Source organism: Camelus ferus, chromosome 19 (assembly GCF_009834535.1).
Source record: "Camelus ferus isolate YT-003-E chromosome 19, BCGSAC_Cfer_1.0, whole genome shotgun sequence".
Lineage (NCBI taxonomy): Eukaryota > Metazoa > Chordata > Mammalia > Artiodactyla > Camelidae > Camelus > Camelus ferus.
In genome coordinates this window covers 6601191-6618300 of record NC_045714.1, presented here as the reverse complement: position 1 = coordinate 6618300, position 17110 = coordinate 6601191, and the positions used below count along the sequence as shown (strand labels likewise).

The following is a 17110-nucleotide window of genomic DNA, read 5'->3' as shown; positions in this document are numbered from 1 at the left end:
GTACATCATATGTTGCAGGGTAAGTATTGTTTTGTGAAACTTTTGTTTCAGTTGCCAATGAGTATGACGGTGCGAACCGAATTGTGAAATGAAATGCATTTCTTCTTGAAACAGAAACAAAAGTTTGGAAGCCATTAGCCCAGCCGGTCACCCAGGTCTCTGGCTGACGCTGCATGGCTCGGACCAGCTGTGCACGTGCCCCTGCAATAAGTCTTTGCGCTTTGATCTCTCTGTTCAAGGAATCCGGGATGAAGTGGCCTCTGTTTCCTTCTGTGAAGGGAGGAGTTTCTAGCTTGGGGTTTGGAATGGTGGGGATTTAAAAAACAAATGAGACAAAACCCAATCTGTGATTGCTCTGCATCGGGAGTTCTGTTTTAGAGGCTTAAAAGACCCCTCCCTCCCCCCTTCTCTTTCCAGAAGAACCGAATGCACATAAGGTCGCCAGCCCACCCTCCGGACTCGCATACCCTGATGATGTACTGGACTATGGCCTCAAGCCATACAGCCCCCTAGCCAGTCTCTCTGGCGAGCCCCCCAGCCGATTGGGAGAGCCGGATAGGGTGGGGCCCCAGAACTTTCTGAGCCCGGCGGCCAAGCCAACAGGGGCCTCGGGCCTGAGCCCTCGGATCGAGATCACTCCATCCCACGAACTGATGCAGGCAGGGGGGCCCTTCCGTGTGAGAGACACTGGCCTCCTGGTGGAGCAGCCGCCCCTGCCAGGGGTGGTGGCCGCCAGCCCGAGGTTCACGCTGCCTGTGCCCGGCTTCGAGGGCTACCGCGAGCCGCTTTGCTTGAGCCCCGCTAGCAGCGGCTCCTCTGCCAGCTTCATTTCCGACACCTTCTCCCCCTACACCTCGCCCTGCGTCTCGCCCAATAACGGCGGGCCCGACGACCTGTGTCCCCAGTTTCAAAACATCCCTGCTCATTATTCCCCCAGAACCTCGCCAATAATGTCACCTCGAACCGGCCTCGCTGAGGACAGCTGCCTGGGCCGCCACTCGCCCGTGCCCCGTCCGGCCTCCCGCTCCTCATCGCCTGGTGCCAAGCGGAGGCATTCGTGCGCCGGGGCCTTGGTTGCCCCGCTGCCCGGAGCCTCACCCCAGCGCTCGCGGAGCCCCTCGCCACAGCCCCGGGACGACGGCACCCCCGCTGGGTACCCCCCGACGGCTGGCTCTGCCGTCCTCATGGATGCCCTGAACAGCCTCGCCGCTGACTCGCCCTGTGGGATCCCCCCCAAGATGTGGAAGACCAGCCCCGACCCGTCGCCGGTGTCGGCTGCCCCCTCCAAGGCTGGCCTGCCCCGGCACATCTACCCAGCGGTGGAGTTCCTGGGGCCCTGCGAGCAGGAGGAGAGGAGGAACTCAGCCCCCGAGTCCATCTTGCTGGTGCCGCCCACTTGGCCCAAGCAGCTCGTGCCTGCCATTCCCATCTGCAGGTGAGTCGGGCTTTGAAAACGACTTACTGCATGGTCTAGTTTTAAGAGGCTTTCTGGTTAAGAGTATGGGATTCAGAGTTGACTGAGTTGGTTTTAAATCCTGGCTCTCCATTAACTGGCTGTGAGACCTTGAAAAGAAAGCCAAATTCTCAGAAAAAAAAAAATTCTCTGAGCTACAGTTTTCCCATCTGTAAAATGGGTATAAGTGTACCTGACTTAAGGGGTGTGGTTATGATGATGCAGTCATAGGATGCATGTGATTGCTCAGGTGACACCTGTCTCATTCATTCATTCATTTAGCAAGTATTTATTAAATATGCCAGGCACTGTTATAGGTGTTGGGGTGACAGTGGTGAACAAAATGGGAAAAAAATTCTGCCTTCATGGAGCTGACATTTTGGTAAGCACAAAGCAAGCCTTAACACGTGGAATTTGCTATTTTATTCTAAGAGGAATTGATGTTTGTTGGCATCTGCTGGCTGCCTTGGTACTGCAGTCAGTGATGTGGAGGCCAATAATCCTCAAGAAGCTTAAAATCTTGGTGAGCTGAAGAGATGCATGTCGATAGCAGCATTCAGGCTTGGGGTCCCTCAAGACTGGATCTGAGTCCTGGCTCTGACCACGCGCTGACTGTGATCGTGGGCATGTCCGCTGCTCCCATCCTGCGGTGCCCGTAACAGACATCACTAATCTTACAGGACCCTCTTTTCTCATGGAGCACCGTTGGGATGCCCTGCCCAAGGCAGACCTTGCTAATCAATCAGGACCTCTGTTCTCACCGATCACCTTTCTGGGCCTTGGTTCATTCCTGTGAGATGCGGATAATGATGATACCTACCTCATGGTGGGTTTTTTTTTTTTTTTCAAGGATTAGGTGAGATGATGTTTATCAAACTCTTGGCCCGGAACCTGCAGAGAGTAGGAGCTTACAGAAAGGGCAGCAGTCATCGTTATCAGGGCATCTTGTCTTTTATAGAGGAAGCACTTTGTCGCTTCCTCATTGACAAGCCGTGTGCTAGGAGGCTGAGCTCCTAACAGGTGTTACAGTAAAGATACCAACACTTAAGGATGCTTGCTGTGTGCCAGGCACAGTTCTAGGTACTCTAGCATTACTTCATTTAAAGTTCTCACGTAAAGCTGGTTTGCTATTATATTTATCTTCATTTCGGTGGTAAGAAAAATGAGGCATACGGAGGTTAGGAGCAGATATTATTCTGTTTTATTCGATGAAGAATCAAAGCCTTATGCTATTACCATCCTCCCAGTGGTTTTCAAAGTGTTACTTACTTTTACCAAATGGAAGCCTTTTTTTTTTTTTTTCAAATAAAATGTTGAATGTCAAAATAGATAATGTAGAGCCATTTTGACTGATGTGGGGTTGAGAGTAACTTAGGGGCCTGTCCCCTGGGCCTGGCTTATCCCCAGAGCAGACCAAGATGGCCCTACGGAGCTTCCAGTCTGACGTTTCCTCTGCAGTGAGTTCTGACAGCACTAGTGCCATCACAGGTCAGTCGGTGTCCCTGAAGAATAGGAGTTTCTGGGTTTAATAGTTTCACAGATGCCTTTGTGTCAGGGGCCACACCCAACTGTGGCAGAAAGTGCAGCAATTTCAAAGTCATTTGGCCACGAAGTTCTGAGACTGAAGTTTCATGGACTCATCCTAGGAATGCTGATCAGGACCAGGGCCTGGTGCAGGTGGGGAAGCCTGGGCTCAGAGAGTTGGAGTAACGTGCCCATCGCCCAGCTAGGATATGGGACTCCTGGTTCTTTCTGCTACAGAGCCCCAAAAGTGACTTATTTAATGATTGGGAGTGGGGGGGTACATTAATGCAAAATAGGATTGTGTGGCACTTATCTGAGACTTCATTGTATATACAGTCCTTTCCTCTCCATTGTGTGGCTTGATCTGAGAGGTTCTGATGAGTTTGAGTCCTTTAGTCCCTAACAAGTGCCAGTCTGTGCCAGCCAGTGAGATGTTTGCAAGAATTTTCTGTAAGATTGAGAGGATAGGGCATTCAGAGAAGTCTCATGATGATATTTATCTCAGGGAGTGTGGGCGACTCAACAGGGGGGAGTAATTCAAACGCCGTGCTTCAGATTGGCTCCAATGGTCTAAGTGTTAAGGTTGTGTTTCAAAGTTGTCAAACACGTATTCCAGAAGCAAACAAAATTAGAAGTTGGTACTTTGGAATGTTCCACTGAATCTTCTCCTCACTGAAGTTTTTGATGCTTCCAAAGTTATTAACACAGGGGTAAGATGATTCTTTTAATGAGCCTTATTTTGCAAACTTTAAAAAATGATAACTTGCATACCTGGTGAGAGTAACAGTGTTTAACACACGTGGCACCTTGGTTGTAGGCAGAAGCTTGAAGGCAGCTTGGAACTGTAAGAAGGTAGAAATAAAGGCACTTTGGACACCCTGAGCCTTCAGGGTTGGAGGGGCTTCACGAGGTAATGTGGTTGGAAAAAAGGGCTGGAGGTTTGCGTGCACAGTGATGTAATTGTCTTAAGTCGGATTATATGTTCAAGTTTGGCTCCGGCACTGATGGGGAGTATGGGGGCTCCACCGCCCTCCATCCTCCCCTTGGTGTTGCTTCATAAACAAGGGAGGGAATTGGCTTCATTGCAAATGCTTAATTAAGTCCAATTAATAATGTTAGCTTCTAGCAGCTCTGGGCTTAGTGGGAAAGAAAATCTTGGTTGGATTAATGTTTTCTGCTGCATGTGAAAAACCAGGACATAGTGACACAAATTCATGCATTTGTAACTTCAAAGCTACTTTGAACACACAGGGGTTCTTTGAAATAAAACTGCTCATTCATTCATATTCATTTATCCTTTGATTCATTAATCCACCCACTCACTGCGTATTCACTGAGATCCTATCAAATGTTAGGCATTGCTCTAGACTCATTCCATAAATGAGATACTTTCTTGGACCTATTTTAAATAAATTAGTATGATAAGAGGCAGTGTAGAGATGTGGATGGAGCACTGGCCTAGGGGTCGAGAGACTTAAGTTGGAGCCTTGGCTGTGACTTGCTCAGTGATCTTGGGGAAATGTCTTTAGTTTCTCTGGGGCTCTGAAGGAATGGTCTAGATAGAGCTTCAAGATCTCAGCCAGCTCTTCAATGACATAATTCTAACCTCATATCACATACCTGTTGTGTGTGCTGGGTAGGGCTGAGACTGTCTGATAAAATGAAACTTAATGGCCTGCCCTCAAAGATCTTACAACTTCAGATGTAAAGGCATCCATATCTAATATCATTAATACTGTAGTCAGATTGTCTACAGGAAGTAACTCTTTACTTGAAATATACAATATATTACAGGAAAAATAATTATAGCTAATACTTATGGAGCACTTATTATGCTAAGCTCTTTATATGATCTCAATATCTGCATTTCACAGTTGAGGAAACTAATGCCTAGGGAGATAAAGGCATTTGCTCAAAGTCACATAGGTAGTTAAAAGCGGAGCTGGGACTTGAGCTTGGATGTGTAACTCCAGTTATGTTCTTGACCTTTACTCCTCATTTAATTGTAGGGAGTCTGAGTGGTTTGGGTCACTTGTACCAAAACCAGACCTCTCTGTGGTTAGATGTTCTACACTTGACCCGAGAAGTAATAACTGTGACTGAGAATGGCCTCTCTCTAAATTTACTTTTAATTGATATTCATCAGACATAGAAATAAAAGCTAAAACAGCTCTCGGATGTCATCTGGTCCATTTGTGGTTATAGGAGACTGAGGATAAGAAAGATGAAGTTGCATGCTTGTCACATGGCAAGTTAGTTACACAGTGGGGCCCCTGATTTCTATTTCAGTGTTCCTTCTCCCACATTCACTCCTTTGGAAAAGAAAAGCATCCTAGCTAAGCGGTGTTTTTTTTAGAGATGGGAGGTGATATTCTTCAAAATTCCAAGAGGAAAAGAAGTTACAACAATTAGAAACATGCTACAACTAACATATCATGAAATTATTTCATAAATTGAGTTGTCAGTCGTACTGTCTTCATCCAGATGGAAAAGAAAGCAAAGAAAGAGAATGAAAAAGATCTCTGCTTTGTGACGAGCCCTACCTATCGTGTCTGAGAAGTGTGTGCCTCCCTACAGCCCCATTTTATCATATGCCCATTGGACATGATTTTTGGAAAAGGGGCCATTTATGTTTATTGTACAGGTTGATGGGTTATGACTTACTGCACACATGACCGATTCTGTTTCCTCCTCCAGCATCCCAGTGACTGCATCCCTCCCTCCGCTTGAGTGGCCACTCTCCCACCAGTCAGGCTCTTATGAACTGCGGATTGAGGTGCAGCCCAAGCCACATCACCGGGCCCACTACGAGACGGAGGGCAGCCGAGGGGCCGTCAAAGCTCCGACTGGTGGCCATCCTGTGGTTCAGGTATGGACTTGAGTTCTCTTCCTTTTGTGTCTCCATTTGTCACTGGTTGATTCGCTTCTCTGAAGCTACTGCCTGGTGCTTATTAGGCTGAGTTATGTGTCTTAGCCTCGTACTCCTCTGAGGGATGGAAAATTTGAGATTGAATTAGTATCAGAAGCTAATGCAGCTACTCAGAAGCCAGAGAAAAGAGTCTTCCTGAGCTGGATAAGGATGCTGTTCATGCTCAAGCTACTTCTTCCTTCTCTTTCTGATTGAGGAAGTGCTAGAGGTTTGCAGAGGTTCCTGCATTGAAGGTTTCTGAAGCCATCATTTTGTGTTTAAATTTCAGATGAGAGTCCATTGAGGAAAATCAATATATTGAAAAGTAGGAAAAAGTTAAAACTATGCCTAGTCATGCTACCTAAAATAACTATTATTAGCATTTTCATAGATTTCCTGTCGCCTTTTTTCTATTCATAAACATGACAATGTCTATCACTGTGCATTTATATACTTGATGTTATAGTAGTTTGTACTTTGAATTCTTTTTTTACTTTATATTATAGCATGAGCATTTCCTCCTGTTTTTTCTTGTTATCTTTCATGTCTGTGGCTTTTGATTTAACCTCAGGCTTTTTTTTTTTTTTCCCAAAATAAGTAGAAAACTGTTTTTTTTTTCCCCCAAAATAATTAGAGTTGAAATACTCTTAATTGTATAGTCTGGTTAACCAGGAACTGCTGACTGGTGCCCACCAACAACTCAATTAACCAGACCTTTAATACATTTAAATTAATTTAACTTTTTTTTTTTTTTTTTGTATTTGCCTTAAAGTGAAAGCATTCTATGATGAGAATTCTATGATAAGAATCTGATGCAGTGTGCATCAAAACCCTTCGGAGTAGTTGTTAAAAATGCAAATTTTTTATCATCTCTTGAAACTACTTAATTAGAAGCTACATGACATGAGTTCAGTTCAGACACAAAACAAACATACAAACCCCAAACCCGAAAATCACTGCAGGCAGCTTTGAGTGTGTACACCTGGTTAAGTATGTTAATGATAATATTAGGAACTTATAAATCCTGGCAGTTGCTTTTTCTAAATCCAACATCACAGCCGTCTTGGGATTTGTGTTTATTTGTTGCTTCTTTTCACTGAAAACAAGTCACGTGTAGTAATTGTTGACTGTGTACCGACATTGTGCGGACGGTGTATACTGGACATTGCGGAGACTCTTGATTTTCTTATCTTCCTCTAAAGGTAGTTGAGTTACTGGCTGATCACTTTGAACTTTTGTAGGCTGGATTTTATACTTTCTTAGGGTTAGAGTGTTTCCCATGCCCTTCCACTTCAGAGAGTTAGCCTTCAGTCTCCTTCCTTTGTGGATCTAGTTGAGGCTTGGTTTTGGACCATGTTAGGGCAGGTCTAAAGTAGCCCTTACTCTAAGATGTGACCTTATCCTTAAGGCATAGCTTTCATGGATGCTTTGTGGGGAGGTTACTTCTCTCTGATAGGAGTGCTGCCACCAATATGCCAACCCCACTCAACCTCTGGTCTCTGTTCCCCCTTTTACTCCATAGCAGCCTCTCTCTGGGAAACTCTGCACATCCTTCCTCTGGGCTTACACAGCCCAGCACTTGGCCAAAGACCTGGAGGGCTTGCCTATCACCTCCCTCCTCTCTGATGTCTCACGCACAGAATCCAGCTGCTTCCAGAGTCTGGGACTCTGAACTCTGCACCCCCAGCTCAGCAGGACCGCTGGGTTCTGCTTGAATTCCACCCCCTGCGTGTGGTGGGAAAGCTGTCCCCAGGCAGAAAGCTGGAGCGTACATGGGCTCATCTCTTATGCTTCCTTTCCCTCGTGGTCCACAGTCTCACGTCCCTGCTAGCTCATGCCTGAAGACAGGCGACATACTCTTTTGCCCCGTTTTCTACTTGTTTATGGCGGTCAGGCTGATCAGCTACCATTTACTCTGTCACGCTCGAAAATTCCTTTTTGGAAAAGAGTCTTCATATCATTGTTGATCGAGGCTTCTAGAATGGGAACCTCCTGACCTGGAGGGTGGTGTTAGTGTATGTTGGAGTCAAAGCCTTTGATTTTGGTGGAGAGCGAAACTCATTCAAGCCGGTTAGAGAAAGGGGATTTATATGTGAGGCTACTGCGGTAGCATAAAATCAGGCTAGGAGATTCAACTCAAGAAGAACCCGGACTTGAGAAGTCATGGCCCAAGATTTATTTCTTTGCTCAGTCAATTCATCCCACAAGTGGATTCATTCCGTAAGTGTTCATTGAGCACCTACATTTTGCCTTACACTGAGTTGGATGCTCAGATACAATGAAAAATAAAAGCAGAAGTTACAGTCTTCTTCTCCAGGGAGCTCATCATGGTCCAGGGATAGAGAGTCACTGACTAAGTAATCACGCAAATGATAAAATTGCAAATTGTGGCAAGTGGCAGGAGGGAAAAGTACCTGGGGCTCTAGGCATGTAAGATGGAGGAGCCAGTGTAGATGGGGGAAGATTTTTTGTTAAGATTTCCTTGAGGAAGAGACTGGGGCTGAGGATGCCTAGTGGGGAGAGCATGTGCAAATGCCCAGAGGCAGAAGAAAGCAGACTGGTCAGAGGAACTTAAGGATGTAACCAGACTGTGAAAGGCCAGAGGGGTTGGGTAGGGGGAGAGCATGCAGGGCTTGGGTAGGCATCGGGGAGAGTCTGGCTTTTATCCTGAGATGGGAAAGGCAGGAAAAATATATGAGGAGAAGAGTTAGGGGGTTCTGTCCATGGTGTCTATCCTTTTGGGGCTGCATGACATCTTCATTCTTTGATCATTCAACAAATGTTTGTTGAGCACTGCAGTGTACCAGGCATGGTTCTAGATTCTGGGATGTAGTGTGAATGAAACAGCTGGAAACTCTCACCCTCATGAATTTACAGTTTAGCAAGACGATGCAAACAATAGTTAACACTTAGCGAGTGTTTACCTCTGACCTTAGACCCTGGTTCAAGTGCTGTCTGTGTTAACGTACTTAATTCTCAAAAAAAACCCTATCAGGGAGTTACAGTTAGGTCAGGGAGATGTCAAGGACCTTGTTCAAGGTCATAACTCTGGAATGGTGAACCTGGGATTTGGATCCAGATGTCTGTCTTTGCCTGCTACACAACTTTCCTCATCTTCCACATCTCTCTGCAGATCAGCTTTCCGTGTCTCCTCATTCTCACCAGGCAGAGAAAGCCTGGGGCAAAAATGCCCATACCTCCTGCCTATCAATTTTCTCTGCTGTCCCAATTCTGGCCCCCTCCCCAGCTCATTAGAGCCCCAAGTCCTGATCCTCAGGGAGATTCTAGTTGGCCCCGGTTGGGAAGAGTACCACCCACTGGTTCAGTTAGCTTGGCTGGAGAAGTTGGGCCACGTGCGGGACCAAGCTCTGCTCACCCACTCATCAGGGGCTGGGGCCATGGAAAGTTCCAGAGAAGGGGATGATCGGGCATGTGCGGTGCCCACTATACTGTGCTGGAAGTTCATGCCCCTCCTTCCAACAGCTCCCAAGGATCCGCCCCCTCTTCATGCTCATAACTTTGAAAACCCAATGTGTGACTTAAAAATTTGTAGCCATATCCTCAAAAGTCATAAAGTGACATCTTAAAAAAAAAGTCATTTGAATAGATGGGGTTCCCTTCAAAATGAAACGTGCTAACCCCTGGTTTTGAACCTAGGAAGTCAGTTTTCAAAAAAACTTTGAAAAGTGAAGAGAAGAGGGAACTTTATGCAGACAAGGGCTCTTAACCTTTAAGTAGGTGCGAAAACCCCTTCTGAAGCGGAGGGCTGCCCTTTCATTCCCAGCAGAGCAGCGAAGCCCTGTTTGGAACCTGGCCTCAGTGCCTCCGCGGGCTTCTCTCTTGATCTCTGCCTCTTTCTTTATCTCTCCATCTGTTTCTATTTCTGTGCCGTACCCCAGCTCCCTTTCCCCCTCTCGATGACTGGTCCCCACCCCTCGCTTTTTTCTTTGCCACACTATAAAACTTCACTTTTTTTTTTTTTTGCATGCCTACTGGTTTTATGCTCCTCTTTATATGAAAATAAAATAAGTACATGACCATTTCATTCTCTTTCTTTAAATATAAAGTTTAAAATCTTAAGCATGTATCATGTTCGGCTGTTTTTCTTTGTTTTTTCTCTCTCTCTTGAATGTCACTTGGTCTTGGAAGAAAGTTTGTTCCAAACCTTAAATGCTTCTCAGATCTCGTGATTCATTCATTTGGCGAAAATTTTGTCAAGGCCCTGCTGTGAGCCAGGTACTGTGCTAGGTGCTGGTGATGTAATGACGGGTGAGATGGACACAGGCTGAAGCTCAGGGGGCGCTGGATGTGCACAGTGGGCCAGGACGGTTTGGTGTGACCGTTGCTGAGCTGTGGGTGGGTCAGGGAAGCCGGACAAGGGCAATCTGGGATGACACCTGGACTCCAAGGTAGGATGTGACAGCTGATTAGGAGTTCGTCTGTTGGATTCACAGCTTGGGGGCAGCTGCTTCAACAAAGCAAACCGTGCCCAGAAAGTACTATTTGGATGACTTGCTTTAGAGGGAGGAGATGACTTACCAACTGGGGTCTGGAGCAGGTGAGGGAGCCAGCAAAGAAAGGAACATTGCCCTTCCTCCCTCTGTCTCTGTCTCTTTTGGGTGGTGGTGGGAGAGGCGTCCTATGCACAAGGCACTGACACGTGCAAAGGTCCCGAGGCAGGGAAGAACTTAGTGTATCAGAGGAGCTGAAGGAGGGCTGGTGTCACTTGAGTTTAGCTTGGAGGGTGATGGGTGGCAGGACTCAAGAGCCGAAGTGAGGAGCTGAGGTTTTATTTCAGGGCAAGGAGGAGACAGTGATGAGTTTTGAGTAGGGGAGGAAGGTGATTCTGATTTACTATTTTTATGATCACTTGGGCTTCCCTCCGAGGAGTGGGTTTCTCTAAAGGAGGAAACAGGGAGATGGATTTGATCAGCTGTGGCAGTGGTGAGGTGGCGAGGACAAGGAGGTGGCGGTGGGAGGGGAGGGGATGGATTTCATGGTGTGATCTTCGGGACTTGCTGCTGGCTTAGGTGTGGGAGGTGAAGGCATGCCTGGTGTCACATGCCACGGGGGAAGACTTGGGGGAGGAAGGTATTTTCTTAGGGAAAGATTACAAGTTCAGTTTAGGGTGTGGGAATTAGGAAGGGCTTGTGAGGCGTCCAAGCAAAGATGGCAAGTAGGCGGTTGGGTATATGAGCCTGGAGCTCAGAGGCAAAGAAAGTCCTAGGCTGTCTACCTCTGAGGCCTGTGGACTGGCACAGCACCGCATGTGCCATCACTCCAGGGCTCAGTGCTTGTCTACTTGTACAGATTTATTTCCCACACCCTCAGTAGCAAGCTGCATCTCTCCAGAAGCAGTGGAAGTGGACTAAGGAGAGAACCAAAGAAGAGACTGGAGAAGCAGGATTACAAACTGACAGTTCATGGTGGCCAGACAATGAAAGGAAATGACTGAATTGGCCAAATAGGGAGCAGTAGGGAGTGGTGGGGAGTAGGGCACAGCACAGCATGTACCTTGGCTTAAGGAGGCAGCCACTACTCAGCCCCCCTGGGTTATGTCATGTGGGAGCATGGGTCCAAAGTTGCCAGATTTTACACGTTTTTGTTTTTGTTTTTGTTTTCCAGGGGAGCTAAGAATCTGAATTATTATGTGAAATTTCTGATTTTTATCTTTTGGCTACTAAATCAAAGTTTAGGTTAGATTTGACTCAAGGCAAATATTGCCCAGTTCATGTCCTCTGGGGGTTAATAAGGACTGTGCTATGTCAACGTTTATCAGATAGAAAAGGAGATAAGAAAGGCTCTCTTCATACATTTTCTAAGAGTTGTCCAGTTAGGGAAGGAGCCCTGTTACCAGCCAGACCCAGTCACCTTCTCCTCAAAAGCTCTAAACCTCATTGAACTGGAGCAGGTTCTTTCTGAGGAGCCTGGGAATCTTTGTCCTTTGACCTGACTTTGACCTGTAGGGACTAGAAAAAGGGAACCACGGGACTCCCCTCAAAAGAGCCACATGCCTCTTGGCGGAAACTTGCCATCATTTCCTTGTTCTATTTCAGGACAGGATGCGGTGGTCCTTTGGTGGACAAAACTGTCATTCAAAGGCAGCTTTGCAAGGTTGAGCTTTAAGTGTTTCCATAGCTTTTCAGCTTATGTGATCTAATAACCCCCAGCTGAGAGTAGCCCATGCATTGCCATTGTCACTTAATCCTTTCCCTGCCTGCTTCCAGACCTTTAACCATAATCCTGCCTAGAAATTCCCAGAAGAGGACACTTTGTTATATTCTCTATCCATCCTTGAGTTGGGGCTTTCAATAAACGTTATTCTTACCCCCCTCTGGGACCTGTTTCCAACTGAAAGAATGATTGGAAAGCCATCCTTTTAGTTATAAGGTAATCAAAATATGAGATGGCTTAACCACAGTACACACCTACAAAGACAATACTCTTGATTCTTGCGAACAGATGTTCAGACATATGGAAAAAACATGGGTCATTCCTTCAGGAGAAATTCCTTGCAGATGCAGAAACCTGATCTCTGTTTCATCCTGGGTACGAGTAATGAGCTTCTCAGGGAGAAGAGTAGGGGGCCGGCGGTGCACCTGTCCAGGTTACCACTTCCCAATCTGGAGGAGGCCAGTGAAGTCTCCAGGCTTTCGTCTCATAAAACAGATTACGGGACAGTGATTTTCATCCTGTGGGATTTCAGCTTTTGTGCTTTCTGCGATTCACTTTAAATTATATCTGCTACAGGGAAGAAAGAAGCCAGATAGGGTTTTCTCCTCACCAGGCGAAACGGGAGTCGTGACAGGGAGCCGTACTTCCCCGGCAGTTGGCTGGGCATGTTGGCTTCTATTGACTGATGAAATGCTGTGCTCGGTGAGGCTGCCTCGGTGACACAGGGAGCAGATCTTGCTGGCACTCATTTGTCTTGATCCAGGCCACTGTGGGCTACTGCAGAAGCCCACTCCCCCCTCCTGGAGAAGGAGAGGAAGAGAGGAGGGAAGCGGTGATCCTTGAGTTTCAGAGGAGGAGCGTGTGTCCTGAGATCATCAGGAGGTTCATTTGGCTCATTCATTCATTTGTTCCAAATATGTATCAAGCACCTTTTAGGTGCCCGGCACTGTTCCAGGCACTGGGAATATGGCTGTGGGCAAAGCAGACAGAAATTCCTGTCCCTGTGGAGCCAGCGTGCTGGCTGCAGCGAGATAAACAAGAAATCTAATAAATAGGAAAATTAAATAGTGTGTTGGAAGGTGATAAGTACTGTGGGAAAATCTCCAGGGCGAGGGGAGTTGGGCGTGGTCAGACAGGCCTTCCTGAGAAGGGGGCGTTTGAGCCAAGAGGGAGAGGCGGGGGTCGAAGGTGCAATTTTTGGGGGTGAATGCTCCCGGTGGAGGGGCGGCCAGGGCCTGGCTGGGTGGGGTCGAGGAACACAGAGGCGGCCTGCGTGGGCAGAGCAGGCTGAGTCAGGGCAGAAGAGTAGGGGGTGGAGGCCCAGAGGAAGGAGGCCGGGCAGACTCAGGCCTTGGACATGAAATACTTTTATTCCCAGGAAGGTGGGGTCTGACTGAGGTGTTAGTGGGAGCCCTCTGGCTGCCTTGCTGGTGAGGTTAGGCCGTCGGGGGGGGGGGTGCTGGGCGAAGATGCAGGGAGATGCATGAGGCATGGCTGCCGTGGTCCAGGCAAGGGGAGGGGGGTGGCTGGACTAGGACCAGGGGATGGAGGGCGTAAGAAGTGGTTGGATTCTGGGTCTGTTTTGAAAGTCAGGCTAATGGGATTTTTTTGAGAGATCAGCTTATGGGCGAGAGGCACGTGCGTGGCTGTGGTCCTGGGGAAGGTCTGAGTCCCCAGGGTGGGGCAGGTCTGCCCATCCCACTGAGATTTCTCCTGTTTTCAGAGGGGAGACATCTCCTAGGGGTGATTTAAGGGTGAGGATGGGATGGGTGGGGAGGCGGAGGCCAACTTTAGGAGGAACTGTCTTCGCTGCCCGCTTTTTGTCTGTATCAGTCTCTTGATTGTAACACTGGCCATTAATTTAAGAACATCTTTTATAAGAGTATAGTCCAAACCAAGTGCATCTGTGGGCCAGATGTGGCCCCTGCGTGTGACCTTGGCTGAGGCTGGAGTGGTCCCCAGGGGCCTTGTAACAGCGTGGGGATGGGTGCTGGCCTCCATGGTGAGCCAGGTGGAGAGGAGGAGAGAGAGCCTGGTGCGGGGGCCGCACAGGTGCGGGCGTGGAGTGACGGAGGAGGTGCAGCGTCTGATGGTACCGCGTGCTAACATGCCAGAAACACACCGACGGTAAGCAAGAGGTGCTTTCAGCTCACGTGAGAAAATAAATGATCACGAATGAGCATCAGTCAAGCATTGCCCCTTAATGTAGGCAGAAAACAGAAAGCTTCCAAATCTTGGAGAGAGAATTCTTCCAAAAAGAAAGATTAAGTCTGAGGCTTGCAGTGTTTCTGGCAACCAATGGGAACAGAGAGAACTTCATTTGTTTTACAAATTTTTGGGTCCCTCTTGCGGGCCAGGCACTGGATTGTGACAATAACAGCTTCAGTGACTGGGCACCTACTGGGTACTTTCCTCCGAGTGATCTACTTTGTCTTTGCAGCGATGCCATGGAGTGTAGGTGGTAGAATTACTACTCTCATTTTGCAGACAAGGAAACTGGGATCCAGAGAGGTTAAGCAACTTGGCTGATGTCACCCATCTGGTGAGTGGTGGCTTTGATTTGGACATAGGAGGTCTAAAGCCAGAGCCCCCACTGAACCATCAGTCTGTGCTTCTTTTGGAAACAGAAAGAGTATGTTGTTTGGAGCAAGGGAGTCCTAGCAATCATTCATCAGCTTTGGGACTCTGGGTAACTGGTCGGGCTGCAGTTTCTTTAGAAAATAACGAAAGACCTACATCTTTCAGGTTATTTGCTTTGTTTTGTTAAGAGTTGTTAGGATGCTAAACAAAAGGGCCCAGCGTGATATTTGGCACAAAGTGGGCTTTTAATCTACTGATGTTCTTTTGTTGCATGGAGTGGCTCGGGCAAGCGCGCTGTCCCTGCTCTGGGAATGAGGCTCAGAGGTGTTGAGTGCTTTCCCAAGGAGCACATGGTCACTAGTGACCCTGACCCAGCTCCCCCTGGTGTACCACCTGCGGGAGGGCGTGGTGCTGTTCCTAACCCCACTGACAGATGAGGGCAATGAGGCTCAAGGTCACACCGCTTAGCAGAGGGGACGATGCTAACGTCTGCTTCCCAGGGGGTTTGCAAAGATAAATGACTTAGTACGGTGGAGTGGGTGGAGTGCATAGAGCGGGGTCTGGCATGCACCAAGCGCTCAATGTGTGCGCTTTGTTGTTTCTCGTTACTGTTTATCTTCCTCTGTACCATCCTGTTAGGATGAAAAAGGGAGCCTTTGTTCCCACGTGGAAGTTTTGATTTCACACTGTGACCCTGGAGCTGGGATGGACATAAACTAGATACTGGTGACGCGGATGATGCGAGTGCCCGTCGTTTACTGAGCGTGCGCCTTCTGTGAGGTCAGAGGACTTGCTCAGGACGTGGTGGGGCTGAATTTAAAAGCACATCTATTGGGCTTCTTGGCCAGGTTATTTCCACTGCTGTGTATGATCCTCAGGCCCACTGCTTTGGGGTGTCTGATTCTGAAGTTTCTAACACAGGTTTTAAAAAGTTTGTGTGGGTATATGGGTATATATATACACACACACACAAAGACCTGCATGAATAGATTATATATATATTACATAAATACATATACACATAAAAATATACACATATATAGACACTATATGTGTCTGATGCACAGATACACACATATGTGTAATTTTTATTCAATTATTTTTCTTAGTATATATTCAGTGTTTAAAAAAATACAGAAAAATATAAAAAAGAAACCAAGCAGCACCTTTGTGACCTGGAGAAGAGTGGTCTCATTGCTTTGGCGGGTTTCCTTCTGTCTTTTCTCCCCCTCCTTGCACACGGATGCTCATAGTACCCAGCTCCTGCACTCCCTCCTTGGCTGAGTCTGTATCAGGTTATTTTCATAATATTGAGGGAAAATAGCATTTACCAAGATCTGAGTAAGGTTGGGAATTATTTTAAGTGCCTTCCAAGTATAAATGGATGTAATACCACCATTATTTTCAGGCAGTGCTTGGAGAGACAGAGAGGTTAAGTAACTTGTCTAAGGTCACACAGGAAGTGGGTGAGCCATGAATTAAACCCGGAGGGTCTAGCCTCCAGAGCCTGCACACTTAACTAGTTAGGCCACAAAAAAAGAAACAGAAAGCTATGAGGATCCTGAGATATCTTTCCAGGTTGCTCTCAGGGGCTTTCATTTTTGCTTAGGGCTTTTGAAAAATTCAGGAAATGAAACTAGTCTGGTTGAGCGTCAAGACAAATCTTCCCCCAGCCAGGGTGCTGGGGCTCAGGCTATCAGTCACTGTCTCCCCCACCCACCTGGCTTTCCTTCTCTCCCTGGGTTTGGTCGCAGCTGCCAGCAGGCCCCTCCCAGGTGCGGAACAATAGCCGGCTTGTGGGGCCCCATGACCTCGCAGGGGGCGTGGACTCCCGAGCCTGTCCCCGTGTGAGGGCCCAGAGCCCGAGGACCCAGGGAGGTCAGTGTGGCCTACACTTGGGCTCTGAGACGTTGGCATCTCCAGAGGGTTTAGCTCCCAAATGCAAACTATGAAGATGAGACCTATGTCTACGTGGTCATGGGACCTGCCTGGCCATCCTTGCCTTTCACCCTGAGTTGTTCTCATCACGCCAGTGGCATGATTAAGAACAAGGACAGTCAGACCTCCTGGGCTCAGTGTCCCCAAGGGGCAAATTGGACACAATGTCACTTATCTTATAGGATTTCTGTAGGAGATGTGTAAGATGGTACGAAGTACAGGCTGCTCTCGTTTCTTTAATAACTTAATTTGGGAGAAGGAAATGCATTCACATGATGCAGAATTTGAAAGGTACAAGGGAGGCAAAGGACAAGACCCGCCTCCTTTCTCATACCTAGGTGGCCACCTGTTCTCCCTGAGGCCCCAGTGTCACTAGTTTCTTGAGTGTCCTTCAAGAGGGAATTTGTGTCTGCCCTTGTGGTTGGATGCATTCGTATTGCCATCAGCTGCAGCATAGTAGTTTATAAAGGATTTGGCAGAATGCCCCACACGTTATTAAAACTCCCAATAAATGATCAAGGCATTTGTTACTA

The 17110-nt window shown here is 47.5% G+C and overlaps 1 protein-coding gene across 5 annotated transcripts in view; it reads left to right on the top strand.

The window, feature by feature from the left end:
* The window catches only part of NFATC2 (nuclear factor of activated T cells 2), a 146430-nt gene that overhangs the window by 28733 nt on the left and 100587 nt on the right, over positions 1-17110 (top strand). For 3 of the 5 annotated variants that reach the window (XM_032461383.1, XM_032461381.1, XM_032461382.1), the window contains exons 2-3: positions 418-1435; positions 5675-5846. In XM_032461383.1, coding sequence (XP_032317274.1) covers positions 418-1435; positions 5675-5846 — 1190 coding nt within the window. The remainder of the gene's footprint in view (positions 1-417; positions 1436-5674; positions 5847-17110) is intronic. The other 2 variants (XM_032461384.1, XM_032461385.1) reach the window with 1 other exon arrangement.